This window comes from Cynara cardunculus, assembly GCF_001531365.2.
Source record: "Cynara cardunculus var. scolymus isolate 2C chromosome LG 5, CcrdV1, whole genome shotgun sequence".
Lineage (NCBI taxonomy): Eukaryota > Viridiplantae > Streptophyta > Magnoliopsida > Asterales > Asteraceae > Cynara > Cynara cardunculus.
Window position 1 is genome coordinate 36202909 of NC_037532.1, and position 14944 is coordinate 36217852.

Consider the following 14944-nt stretch of genomic DNA (forward strand, 5'->3'; position numbering starts at 1 on the left):
CAATCCCCCAAGCATCTGCCAATACTAACAAGATCTTCGCTATAACACAATGGTTGTACAACATGCCTTTGGCATTATTATGCACCTCATAGGATTCGAACCCGTGATCTGTTCTGATATCATATGTTAGGATCCAAGCACTTACACCAAAAGCAATTGCTGATAGAGAAGACGCAACTTATTTCTTTATAGTGTAGCAGTCAGCGCCACGTTTCGATTTAGAAAGATGTTGGTCAATGACTCAACATGTTTTCATAATTAATTCTATATAATTGTACAAAAGTTTCAACTATTTTATCCCCTCAATCTAATCGAAAAGATTTCAACCTTTTAGCGAAGATTGATTACAAAGTTAATGAAATTTGGGCGCGTCACGTTCAAGATTTGAACAGCAGATCTTCAATTAAAACGATACAGAAAATCAATCGGGATCAGATACGAAGTTTGAGTTAAATACATAACTCGGAGACATCATTAGTGTATCTTATATGTGCTAATATATGATATCTAGGCAACTTTGCAACCGAACAATCATATATAAATATAAAGATTACCTGTAGATACAGATACTTACGATCAACAGAATTAATGCTCTCGAGTGTTGGATAGCAGGCGGCGTAACGACGAGTAGATTGTAAGAGGATTAGGGTTCGATATCTGACGGGGTGTGTTAAAAAGGAAAGAATATCGAGACTTAAGATATTCAGAGTTGAGCATTGACCATCCAGATATAATTTACGCGAATAAAATTTGAACATTATAAAATAAAACCACGTCCATGATGTACAGATATCTACCAAAAACACAAAAATGCTTCGTCATAGAAGATTGGCCCAATCATACCTAATCAAAGCCCAAATGATCTGATCCACTAAGTATCGTCGATCAAAATTACCAATGTTTGCGTTATTCAAGCCGACATTCTCGAATCCGTAGTCAATCCTATTTCCGATAGGGAGGCTCCTCCCACTGCTTGGGAGCTTACGGTACAGTAATGAAAATATACTGATCATGTCGTCCTTATACCCTTATCTGATAAACTATAGCAGGAATAAAAATATGTTGTCCTAAAATTCGATGTCCACTGCTTGTCCCACAAATCAGATGAAGACGCATCATTAATTTATTTAATATAACTTTATTAATATAACTTTATCTTCTTTTTTTTGATAATATGTACTCACCAGACTGGTCGGGGACCTCAATCCCAGTCTCAGTCCCTACTGGGGAATATGATCACATACTCATTCTCGTCCCCATCTAGAAATCGGGGATTTTTTTTTCCGTTTATGCGAGACATTTTAAATGGAACGTATTAAATATAACAACCATTCGAAAATGACTTTGCTTTTGTGGAGTATCAAATATTCATATGTGAACAAAATCACAACATCATACTTAATTGTTTGATCAGTATTTTTCAGCTCTTCATGTTTTTTATCTTAAAAAAATAACAGAAATTAGAAAAAAAATATATAAGAAAAAAAATATCAAAATACTTTTTCAAAATCTAAAAGATATTAAATCGATTTCTTTATATACAATATATTTAAATATATGGGGTTGAGGAACAGAGGTCACGTTGCCCAGCCCCATCTTCTTCCCCGGTTTTTAACTTTTAGGGATCCCCGTCCCTATCCCTGACCTTAACCGGACTGGTACCGGGTTCCCAATGAAGCGGGATCATGAATCTGACCCGATAAGAGTGAGACAAAGACCGAGAGTCTTATCAGGTAAGTGAGGGCGAACACTCTTACCACAGTTAGCATTTATCAGGTAAATTGTTGCATATGATACAGTTTTTATTGACTAAAATATTACCTGATAAATAAATGATAGTATTGAATTTTACCGATAAACGTTTACTGGGTAAGTGTTTGATAAACGATCCTTAAGTCATATTTGACAACCATAATTCAGCTCATTTTTTTAGCTCATTAAAAAACTACATCTATTAAACCATAAACTAGTTTGTAAGTTAGATTTATAGTTTGGCCCGGTTGCCCCCGAGTGCGGCCCGATCAAAAATCCGAGTAAATTCTAGCCATGGTCATGTCATGGGTCACCATTTTGGCCCATCTTATTGAGTTGGGCCTCGACCCAACCTCCGCCCCCCCAAAAAGAAAAGACCTATTTTAACAGAAAAACACACCTCATTACATGCATCTATATATCTCGTGTTCTTCCATATCTTTCACGATGAATAACATTTAACGCTCGTGGCCCATGGGCCCGATTGATGATGTTCGAGGCCCGTGGGCCAATCAAAAAAAGCCTCGTAGCCCGTGGGAGCGAGAAAACCTTCTTTACACTATTTATCAGCTATATCTCAAAACCCGATCGATATTATACACTCATGATCAAACTTGATAAACCATCCCGACTTCTAGCGTAGATGCTTGCGGGAAGCTCAAAGCGTTTGCCGGGCCTCGAGAATTCCGTCTTAAGAAGTCGTACCCGAAATTTATCACGAATCTTTTCATCAAACTTGAACCTCTTTTTGCTTTCACGTAACAATGTCCTCGAATAAACGCTAACCCGGCTTCTCGGGCCTCCATTAGTTCGCGTAATTCTTCTCTCACACCCGTATCCATTTGCGGACTCTCTGGTAAAACAAACCGCACCTTCTTCTTCGGAAGTTGCGGTGAAGCCATCGTCACAGCAACCTCCTTAAGTTCCAACGAATCCGAGTATCCGTCTTCACACATTCTAATACTGCCTTCGGCGTTGGAGGAAGCGGTCCCCACAACCGCCATTTTTCCGTCGTTATCAGAATCTTCCAGTACATCACTGATACCATTACCAGTATCGGTATCAATACGAGCACCTGCTCTCTCGGTACGAATGAATTCCGCTATGCAACAAATGAGATCATTTTCAAATCCGACATCATCCATGTTGACATCACGGTACCCGTATCTCGCTATGCATCGATACAATCTATACTCCTTTGGCCCTATCCTTCCGACTAGAAACCGCTCCTCGGGCCTTACATGAGGCACGGGGACCGATTTCACACAGAGGAACACCACAACCTGGTGAAAAGCCGGAAGGTTCGTGACGAAGTGCGAGAAAATGGCGGGGATCCCCGAAACGAGCTCGGTATGAATGAGCCCGATCCCGCGAACCCGCATGATGCCAAGAGTCGGTCCCAAGCCGAGGAGCCAATTGATCGAGACCTTGTTTTGAACGTCAAACTCATACTTCTTTATCGTCCCGTAGTGCCACACAAACATGATAACGAGAAAGATGCACGAAAGGGCGACCGGGACCCACGCACCTTCACGGAACTTTATCAACGATGCCGAGAAGTAAAGCACTTCTACTGAACCAAAGAAGAACATAAACCCTAGCGCCAAAAAGACGCTTTTTCGCCAACACAAAACCATTACGAGCGACATAAGGCACGTTGTCACCAACATGACCGTAATAACCGCCAAACCTATACAAAAACGAAAACCGTTGTAGGACAGATCTGCGTACATTTCACCATATTGAAAAGGGCAAATTAAATGAAAATGCAATATATGTGTACCTGCTGCATTGCTTATATGTTTGGTGTCACGAAAACCGATCGTGACGGCCAAACAAAGGAGCATCAACGTCCAATTGATCTCCGGGATGTAGATTTGCCCGTGTTTATTAGTCGGTGACGTGTGGATGATTTTGACCCTCGGGAAACAACCCAAAGCGGAACATTGTTTAATGATAGAAAAAGTTCCGGTGATGATGGCTTGACTTCCGACAACCGCAGCCAGTATCGCGATTCCGAGAACCGGCCACCTTATTTTCTCTGCCGCAATAACGAACGACTACTTAGCTTAACTTCACATGGAATTTCCGAATACAAAAAAGCGGAAAACGATCAACCTACCAGGAACCGATACGTAGAATCCTATTCGGTAGTCGGTTTCAAGGATATGATGTTTCGAGAGATACGCAGCTTGGCCCATATAAGCAAGAATCAACGATGGGTAAACCACAAAGGTGAAAGCCATCTACAGTTTTAAACCACACAGACATGAGACGTATAAATGCATCAAAATGCAACGAAGTTTTAAATTTTTTTTATTTATCGTAAAGAAGTTTTAAAAATTCTTATTTTATACCCATTTTGACTGGTAACCTGCTGATCTTGTAACATTTGATGACATGGATACCAGATATTTTGTAGACGGGTATCTACGTCAACAAATGTTACAAGATCGGCAGGTTACCAAATTTCATATACACGGACCTGGTAATTTGATTGATTATTATTACCTTGATTGATAACTGTGAAAAATGTCCGAGATCAGCATACATAGCCTCCGAGCCTGGAACCCGAACCAAGTCAAAGAAAGTCAATTTACAAGTCAACAAAAGTCAACCCACCGAGGGAAAATAATGGTCGAGTTTACCTGTTATACACAACAAAATCCCGCCCAACGACATCCATCCACCCTTTTGCGTTTTCTTTAGAAATTTGTACATGTAATAAGGCGAGAGCGCTTGAAAAACTTGCGGGTTCCAATGAAAAATGTTGTAAACGCCGATCGTGCTAATGCAGAGGAGCCACGTTATCACGATTGGCGCAAACAAGAATCCGACACGGTGGGTCCCGTAATGTTGGAGGCAAAACAAGAGCACCAATATGATGCAAGCGACCGGGACTTCTACATCTGAAATTACAAAGTTCAGGTCATTTATTGGGCCCGACAGTATCCGAGTTACCGGTATATAAATATAGAGGAAGGTTAGAAGAAAACCCCCCAAAAAAATGAAAAACAGAGGAACACTATGGTAATCATTTATCTGGAAGGTATGCACATGTGCATACAAATTGCACAAGTAAATGAAGTTGTGTCTTGGTTTTTATGCACGTGTGCATACCAGACAAATTGCTTATAAATTACTTGTAAGCACATGTGCATACTGTCGAGATGAACGGTTACCAGGGTGTTCCTCAGTTTTTCATTTTTTTACAATTTTCGTGAACCTGGCCCTATAAATATAATATCCGTAAAGAAAAAGAACACAAAAAACCGACACAACAATCGAGTTTTGCTTTTCACTATGCAACTAGATAACTTATCGATTGAAAAACAAGTAATGGTGGGAAATCGTTTTCATAGCTTTGTGTAGAACGTAAAGGAAAACAAGACAACGACAACGATAAAAGCAAGTTGAGCACGTATCCACCATGATATGACCTAACCAATTATATAGGTAAAGACAGTTATTGTGGCCTTATCATTGTTTTTTCTGTATAGATCAAGTTAAACTGTTAATTGTTTGTTATGCTGAATAAACTGTCTGAAACGATAGAAATGACCATTTTACCCTTACCGTTCGCCCCCAAAAAAACGACTCGAGTCTCTAGCTAGTGATTCTTGGTTTATATTTTATATTTCCGTCAGTCAAACAGTTTATCTCTCCAATAATTTGCTTTCCACTTTTGGGATGGATTAGGAACCACTTGAATGACAGAAATGACCATTTTACCCTTACTGTTCACCCCAAAAGAAGTCACCCTACCCTCTAGCTATTGATTTTTGGTTTATATTTTACATTTTCTGTCATTCAAACTGTTTATTTGTCCAATAATTTGATTTCCATATTGGGATGGATTAAGAACTGTTACAATCGTAAAGTTTATTTATACTGAATAAACTGTTTGAATGACGGTAAAATGACCATTTTACCCTTGTCGACACGGGGACTCCAATACTTTACTTTATAAGGAGACTTTTCGATCGTTACGGTTCTTAATCCATCCTAAAAATAAAAACCCGGTTACCGAGCAAATCAACGATCGTAATTAACTCGTATTTTTGATCTCGATGCGAATAATTTAGAACAAAAGTTATAGTTTATTTGATGGCGATCAGATTTTATAAGATAGAAACTTTATATCTAAATGGGCCCACGAATTAATGTGTTTTTTTAATTTGAATTTGGTACCCTTTCTTTGTCCACCAACAGCACGTTTAAGGAATATTGTTTCTAGAGTAAACTACAAATTTGGTCCCTGTGTTTTGTCAAAAACAACACTTTTCATCCCTACAGTTTCAAAATTACAAGATGGTCATAATGGTTTACAAAAACGTCTGGATTTCGTCTTTTTCTTTAACGAACCTCTAAAAGATTCCGTTAAATAAGGGATTTTCGTCTTTTTATCGATAGTTTTCGTTATTTTACCCAATCAAAAACCACAGGGACCAAATCATAAAATCGATTTTGATGGGTTAAATAACATAAAAATTGATAAAAGAACGAAAATGCTTCACCTTTAACGGATTGACAAACGTTAGAGGAAGAGACCAGAACCGGACGCTTCTACAAAAACCATGATAGTCATCTTGTAATTTTAAAACTGTAGGGACAAAAAATGTTATTTTCTATAAACTACAAGGACCAATTTGTAGTTTACTCTTGTTTCTATATGTATATGTCAATGAAGTCCAGCATCTGAATAATTATAGAATAAAACCAATACTTTCCTAATCAAAGATCTTATCAGCAATTCTTTATGATTCGTTTCGAATGGATGCCAAGATTATTAGCCACACCCAAGGGTTACTCAATAGTATTTGAATTACCAGTAGAATTCATATACAAATAAAGGGTCTTTGGCCTAGCGGTATGTGAGTCATGGCCTCTTAAAGAGGTCAAGAGTTCAAACCTCACCAAATATAAGGAGGGTGTGTGAGTTTATTTGTTTTATCTGCCATATATAAATATTATATACTTCAGAAGAAATACTGAGGACAAGTTCGTTGAGAACCCTAGAAGTGGGACCACTTATTTTGTGTATTATTCATGTTAAATTTCGTGATAGATAATATTTAAGGTCATTTATTATGAATACTACATAAAATAGATGGTTCCTACATATTCTTAAAATCTTGTGTTTTTTTTGTCACGGACATTTTTTTGGGACAAAAGGGGTATATATTTGCCTTCAACATGTAGCTCAGTTGGCAAAGGGGCGAGGTGACCTTACCCAACTATAACACAGGTCATGAGTTCGATCATAGCCCCCTGCTAGCCTCAGCCACTTAATCAGCTAAAAACTGTACCTTCACATTAGTGACGGGTTCCATGTGAGGTTGGTTAGAGGTTCCGGTAATTACTTTTTTGCCCACATAAATATTATATCAACTATAAATGACGTCAGCTAGCATTCAAAGGTTTTTTTTTTTTTCGTGTTCCACACTACTTAAAAGACCCAACGGTTCTACCTAAAATGGCTTCTATTTTTCCTACCAACTATAGTTGACAAAATTTCAATATAATAAAGAGGGGTATTTTCGGGATAAGAATTGTTTCGGTTCCCACAAATTCGACAGTAAAATCGGCTTTGTAGGACGCAAAATATTTCTTAACTTTTATTATTATTTATATGACTGAAGTTTATAGGACCAAATAAACATATGTCATATATTAAAAAATTACAATAAATTTATAGAACGTTTTTTAACGGTATAATATGTTGTTAAGATACTTTTGAAAAATATTTTATTAGTTTTTTTTTATATGACATTATTTGAAAAAATATTTGTAAAAAATGTTCTTCGTACGACACTTTTCAAAAATATATTATATAAAAAAAAACTAGTTTGACTTTTTTATTTCAGTAATATCCTAAAAAACTTATTACGACGTCCAAATACATCGAGTCCTGAGTTAAATGACCATTTCCCTCATTCAAATTGGACTCCTAACCATTTCTCTCCTGGATTGACCCAAATGTCACGACTTCCGCAATATTCATGTCTGCAAAAAAACCAAAAATTCAACACAAATGTGCAATTTAGGACGGTCAGGTCCGCAATTGCGACGATAAACTGGTTGAATTTGACAATTTTTTTTGTCTTTTAGTCATTGCGAGGACCTGGGTATTCCGGATGTAGTGACATTTGAGTCAACCCGAGAGAGAAATGGTTAGGATGCCAATTTAAATGAAGGAAATGGTTATTTGAGCTAATTTCTCCAAACACATCTAAACACGTTTACTTATCTATGAAAATGTTCTCTCAAATAAAAACCTTTCTAATCTATAAAGACAGATTAATCCACACAGACAGTTTTATTCATACATGACTTAATGAAAAACTATCCAAACAGTCTATTTGGCGTCCCAAAAGCTTGTTAAGACGTCCAAATACACTTAATCATTCTATTGTAACACTTGTAATTTTTACCCATCAACCCCAATCTTTTTTTAACCATATAGCAGTCTATTAGAATATTTAGACATATTTGACTTCCTATAAAGCCAGTTTTATTGTAGTGGTATGCCAGGCAGCAGCCACTCCGGCCTTGATTTGTAAGGTACAACAAAGCAATTAAGGTAGAAGAAAATTGAACAAGGAACTTACATTGATGGTGCTCTTTTGACATTGAAAGCTCCAGTCCAGAAACAGCAGAGAAAACTACAAAAATCAAAATAAATAATATTATATACGGCAAATAAAACAAATAAACTTATACATCATTCTCATCTTTGGTGAGGTTTGAACCTTTGACCTTCTAAGAGACCAAAGACATTTTGGTTTAAAATATGAATTTTGGTGGATTTAGAGAAGTTTTTTTTACTCCAACAGGTATGCTATAATGTATACTAAAACAGAGAAAATAAGAAACAGAAGGTGAAAATCTCCAAATTTAGAGAATTATCTAAAACCCAGTATTTTAATATTTCCCACCAAAAAAATACTGAATTTAAATATTTTGAAGAGAATTTATTTTTTATTAAATGTATTGAATATTTTAATACTTTATACGTCTCAAAATAAATGTTCATAATGAAAAAAGACACGTAGTTTTAAGAAATGTGTAATTATTATATTTTTTAATAAATAAAAAAATAACTTTATCTTTATTTATAGAGAGAGAAATTTTCCCGCTTTATAATCAAGGGTAGGATGAAAAAGTAGACATTTATTTTTGAAAATAAATACTTATTTTTTGCACAAACTAAAATACTTTTTGCATTCCAGAATAAGTGTCTACTTGCAAAAACAACTGATTATTTTACCATTCTATCGTTAAATGTGAGATGGAGAAAATTTATGACTTTATAATCAAAGATAAAATTGTCTTTTTGACAAAGGCAAAAAGTAACGTATTTTAACTTGATTCCTATTTAGGTAACTTATTTCTAAAACTTCTATTTTGGTACCTAAGATGTAAAGTTTTAAACATTTAAGTACCCGGATAACAGGTTGAAGCATTAACCAGTTAACATGCCGATGTGGCGAGTGGTGAGATGAAATTGGGTTGAATAGCAAATAATACTGAGTCGGATACCACATCAGCATGGTAACAGGTTAATCTGGGTACTTAGATGTTTAAAATTTTACATCTTAGATACCAAAATGAAAATTTTGAAACTACATTATCCAAAATAGGAATCAAGTTAAAAGTACTTTATTTTTTCATTGTAACGACTATACATTCCTAAAACTGTGTGCCTTTTTTATTATGAACATTTATTTTAGAAAAGAAAAAGTAGCAACGTAAACACTTATTTGGAACAAAAAAAGCAATATAATTAATGTTATAATCTCTAAAATTAAACAGTTTTTGCAGTTAAATGTCATTTTCCTTTTATATTTTTTAACTTTTGAAACTCTCTTTTTGAAAAATAAAGAGAAATTACTTTCACTTTTCACTTTCTAACCCAAATTAATTTTTTAGCCAAACCCCGCGTAAAAGGCTTACGCACATACGTAAGGATCGGTTTCCAGCCAAAAAAATCCTTACCCATATGCGTAAAAATTATTATTATTGTTTTGTCGGAAACCAATCCTTATGCATAAGGATAAGGGGCCGTTTACTAAACACTTACTTGGTAAGTACTTACCGGAAAAATTCATTCGTAGGATGAACATGAGAAGGGTCAAGAATCTTACTGGGTAAGAGCGATGAGAATGATGGAGAGTTTTACCCGGTAAATAAGGATGACACACTTACCCAAGTAAGCGTTTTGATATACTAAAATCTTAGGCATCAAAATAAATCATAGACCATGAATTTGGGTAAAAAAAATGGCTAAAAACCGAAATTCTGATCGATTATTTTGTCAATTTCCCAAAAATATAACAAAAAACTTGAATAAAATTCCATACCGGAGATCGCCGGAGTTAAAACTCCGTCGCCGATGACCATACAAGTTCCAAGTAACGCCAAAACCAACAAAACCTTCTGCAAAATTCTGTGTTTCTCCAACGTCGATTTCAACCTCAACCCAATATTCCGACGACCGGAAACCGCCCTAATTTCATCTTTCTTATACTCATAAAGCTCTTCATCGGCGATTTGTCCGTTCGGCAAAGTGCTGATTCGAGCATGGCGGCATAACAATGTATACAAAGCAAACGTCCCTCCTTCGCCATTATCGTCTGCTCTAAGAACTATGAAAACATATTTCAAAAGCGGAATTAAAGTTAACGTCCAGAAAACAAACGATAAAACCCCGAAAATTTCTTCGTTAGATTCCGAATGTTGAATGTCTTCTGCAAAAGCACTTTTGTAAACATATAAAGGGGAAGTGCTTAAATCGCCATAAACAACCCCTAAACTTTGATAAGCTAAAATCATGACTGTTTTCCATGATTCCTTCTGCAAAATTGGAAGAAAATTGACGTCAGTTCATGAAGAGAATACGAAATTAATCATGGCTGGAGAATGGATTACATCTATTCATACCTTAATCGGATTGGGATTTTGATTTTGACTTTGATTTTGATTTGTGGATTCGATATCCATTTCTTAGAAGAAGAAGAAACTGAGCATTTTGGGGGTTTTGAAATTAATGGGATTAGGGATTGACCCAGATGGGGAAATCAAAAACCCAGATGAAATTGGTGAAGAAATGAGAAAATAATTGGGGTTTAAGAGAAAAGGTGTAGGAAATGAGCAAAAGTTATGGGAAGCTGAGAATTAGGTGGTGGTGAAAGTATGAAAGAAAGATAGTGTGTGTGTGTGTGTCTGGTTCTTTTTGGCTTAATGCTTGAGGGAGAAGGAGAGAGCTCCACTTGGTGCTTGTTTTTTAGCTCTAGATTGGAGGTGGAAAATGGACCAAATTTTAATAAGGGGTGTTTGGGATTATTTATTTAAAATAATTTATGTTGTTTTTTGTAGAAGTTTTTATTAACTTATGTGGTATTAAATCGGAGTTAAATAAAAAAAAGTTAAAATTGTAAACTGATAGTAAGCAGTTTTTTATAAGTTAATGAAGGATTAACTTATCAAAAACAGCTTATTACTGGTTTGACACCGATATAAGCAGTTTTTTTTTCTTATTCAAATACCAGAAAACAGCTTATCACCAATGCCAGACTGAAATTAGTTAAAAAACAACTTTTATAAGCAATACCAAACACACCCTAAGTTTGTGCTTATAATACTAGTTCAAGTTTGTTGTTAATGGCTTAATAAGCTTATTCGGTTAGTTATATATGACTGTTTGGTAGGTATATTAATGAGGCGGTGATTGGGCGGGAACCCAACCCCCCATCTTTGTCCCCGTTCCCATCTGGGAATTTGATCACATCCCCATCCTCGTTCCAAACAAGATTTTTTTTCCTGTTTGTGTAATTTTTTTTTTAATCAAATGCATGAGACGTTACACATGTTTAAATCTCACATTTTTCTAATAAACCCAAAGTCAAAAGAAATTTAATTTAACATAAAATAAATACATCATTATATAATAAATTAATAAATCGAAAACCAAAAGAAATTAAATTTAATCTAAAAAAATTAACGTCACATGTACCAAAACATATTGAGTATTATCCAAAACCACAACTAGTAATATCCATAATATATTAAAATAGAAATTACCATTTACCGATTTAATAAAAATAAATCATATATAATATATTTATTAATTAATATATATATACAAGTACAGGACGGGACTGGAAGGGGAGTGCGAAACCGTCCCCGTCCCCAAGACCCGGTTTAATGGGGAACCCCGTCCCCAACCGGGGTGGATGGACCGGGTTCCCCGACGGGTCGAGGACAATTCTCATGCTTACTATTTGGTAATAGCTTAATTATATAGAAAATGATTTATTCAATAAACTTTTATGGGTACTTTATACAGAGCGTCAAGTTTTTTTTTTTTCTCAAAATATGTTTCTCTCAATTAAAAAATCATGATCCTTTCATCTAGGAAAAACATTTTACAAACAAAAAACCTACATATTCATACAGACAGATTAATCCACACACACAACTTTATTCATACATGATTTAATGGAAAAAACAAAGCAGACGGTCATTTAGCAAGTTTGTGTAATTTTATTCCAATAAAATATACACCGTTCGTCCAAAAATAAGTGTCTACAGTATTATTTTAGGTATGGTTTTGAAAGGCAAGACAATAAATGTTCAACTTCAACAGTAAATGTTTAATTTTCATTCAACTTTAATTATAAAAAGGGAAAATTACTTTTTCTATAATTAAAAAAAATGACTTTGTATTAATTAAAAAAATATTATAATTATATATTTTTAAAATTATATATCTTTTTTTACATTTAAATATTCATATTAATGAATTTACTTAATTAATTAAATAATTATTTATTTTATTGGAATCTATTAACACAATGTTTTGTGAAGTATATAGGTTTGGCCATTGTTGGGGGTGCTTTTTCCACATTTATTTGATGGATTTATATGGTCTCCCTTAATACCCTCTAGATTCTTGTAAATTATTTCTTGAAATTATATATAAACCAAATAATTTAGTAATAAATATTCAGTTAATTTGATTCTTATTTTTGAGTAATGTATTTTTAATCTCAGGGCGACCATCTGCTTTGTAGATAGCCCAGAATCACCGCGTTTGAACTCCGTGGCCACAAGAAGATTTTTATTCCTCCGTGTCTTAATATTTTAAGCTTTTAATGAATTGTTTGAGTTTGAGCTTAATAATTTTCGAGTTCATATATAAAATAAAACTCGTTTTAATGTCATGAGTCAAGCTTCAACACCAACGTTCATCACGACCGTTTGAAAGCTCGTAAAATGACTTATTACCTATATCATACTGAAATAAGTTAATAAGAAGCTTGTATAAGCAATCTCAAACACTCCTAAGGATAAAATGAAAAAAAAAAAAGGAAAAAAATATATTTGTTTTTAAAATAAATAATTTGATTATATTTTATGTTTTAAAATGATTATAAATTATTTAAGTTTTCTATTTAAATATCACATTGTCTTTTTGTGAAAGCTTCCAATTGCCACTTCAAATATTAATTGCATTAATTATGGTTAATTAATGGACATATTTTGTTTGTATTGTAACATTATATTTATTTAATAACTAGTTGTGTACCTGTGCAATGCGGCGGGAGGCATGAATTTTAACCATTTTGAAGTTTCACTGGTTTTATAAGATAAGATTTAACGATGATATATGTTACACTTAGTCTTTACATATTAATACAAATTGAATAAATAAGAGTTATGGTTCCAATTACAGATATCGATGAAAAAATTGTATGACAACTTAAAATCTAATATATTTAAACGACTCCACAAATGTGTTCGATTTACACCAAGAGCAAAGAACCAAGAAACTTGAGTTTTAAGATAAACACTCAAAACCAATAAAGAAAACTACAAATTTAACAGATAATAAGCTATGAAAAGACAAAAAAAGATGAGTTTTAGAATGAAATTTCAACTGTTTACCCTATTTCTTGTCCAGAAACTTAGATTAAGGTTGAATTAATACATGTGTATATATATATATATATATATATATTTCAAAAAAACCTAAGAACATATTAATTCAGAACATATTATATAGTGCAATTTGGGCAGCCTAACCCCAAAATATATAGTATATATATATATATATATATAAATAACTATAATATAAATCGTAAATATTAAAAATATTTTTTCACAGTATATATAATATATAATAATATAATTAAGTAAAAAATTATTCAATATTGGACTCATTTCGAATGTATTAAAGAGACGATTATAATGGTGTAACTTGTTAAAATAAAAATGTATTTTTTAAACATGTTTTAATTGATATACGATTATGTATATTAATTCGATAAAGGTTTAAAATGAAACATTTAAAAGTAAAGAACGTAAAGTAAATTAATTAACTAATCATAGAAGTATAAAGTGTAAATTTAAAATTATAATTTAAAAAAAATCGGTTGTTAGAGTGTGAGTGCATGTGAGGAGATGAGGGGGTGAAAAGCTGAAAAAGTATATAAAGGGTATTTTGGTCATTTAGTATTTTAAGACTTGAGCCATCAGTGAGATACCACTCTGGAAGAGCTAGAATTCTAACCTTGTGTCAGGACGTACGGGCCAAGGGACAGTCTCAGGTAGACAGTTTCTATGGGGCGCTGGCTTTACGCAATCGATCGGATTATATAGATATCCCTTTTTCCATTAACATAAAAAAAAGCATATTATTTTTTTAAGACTTTTGCTAAATTTGTTTTATAAGATAGTATAAATATAGATAAAATATTGAATTTTTTATCCTATTTATTATTATAGTATTTTTTTATATTATATTTGTATTATATCAACAACTATATTTTTGTAATTTATTATATTTTTTTATTAAAAAATATTATTATATAAAATTACATTACAGTTCTTCTAACTGATTGAATAGCAGAAAATGAACACTGAGATGTAACTTATAATTTTAATTATAACAATATTACTCAATCAGCTAAATCAAACACTGGCTTGAAATAAAACCGACCCACAAAAACATAGCCAAACCAGAGTCGTATATATTCCAATAACGCCGTTTCACCAACTTCATCGACTTTCTGGCACCGGGCAGGCGTCGCTACGTCAGCTTCCTTCTCTGAGCTTACGTTGCGGAAGAAGGAGAAGAATGACTAGACCAGTTAGGTCAAAACTGAAAGAAAAGAGACTGAAATGCAAC

The 14944-nt window shown here is 33.8% G+C and overlaps 1 protein-coding gene across 3 annotated transcripts; it reads right to left on the reverse strand.

The window, feature by feature from the left end:
* Positions 1–2133: 2133 nt before the first annotated feature.
* On the reverse strand, positions 2134–14045 carry LOC112512420 (potassium transporter 8-like). Of its 3 annotated transcripts, XM_025118369.1 has the most exons (9): positions 14015–14045; positions 10696–10757; positions 10116–10608; positions 8364–8417; positions 4401–4661; positions 4264–4316; positions 3875–3998; positions 3536–3793; positions 2134–3442 (listed from the first exon to the last, which is right to left on the reverse strand). In XM_025118369.1, the coding sequence occupies exons 1-9, from the start codon at positions 14043–14045 to the stop codon at positions 2361–2363; spliced, it is 2418 nt and encodes an 805-aa protein (XP_024974137.1). In that variant the 3' UTR covers positions 2134–2360. The 3 variants fall into 3 exon arrangements, with proteins under 3 accessions (XP_024974137.1, XP_024974138.1, XP_024974139.1); XM_025118370.1 differs by lacking the exon at positions 14015–14045 and having other exon boundaries at positions 10696–10907; XM_025118371.1 differs by lacking the exon at positions 14015–14045 and having other exon boundaries at positions 10116–10615; positions 10727–10892.
* Positions 14046–14944: the final 899 nt, after the last annotated feature.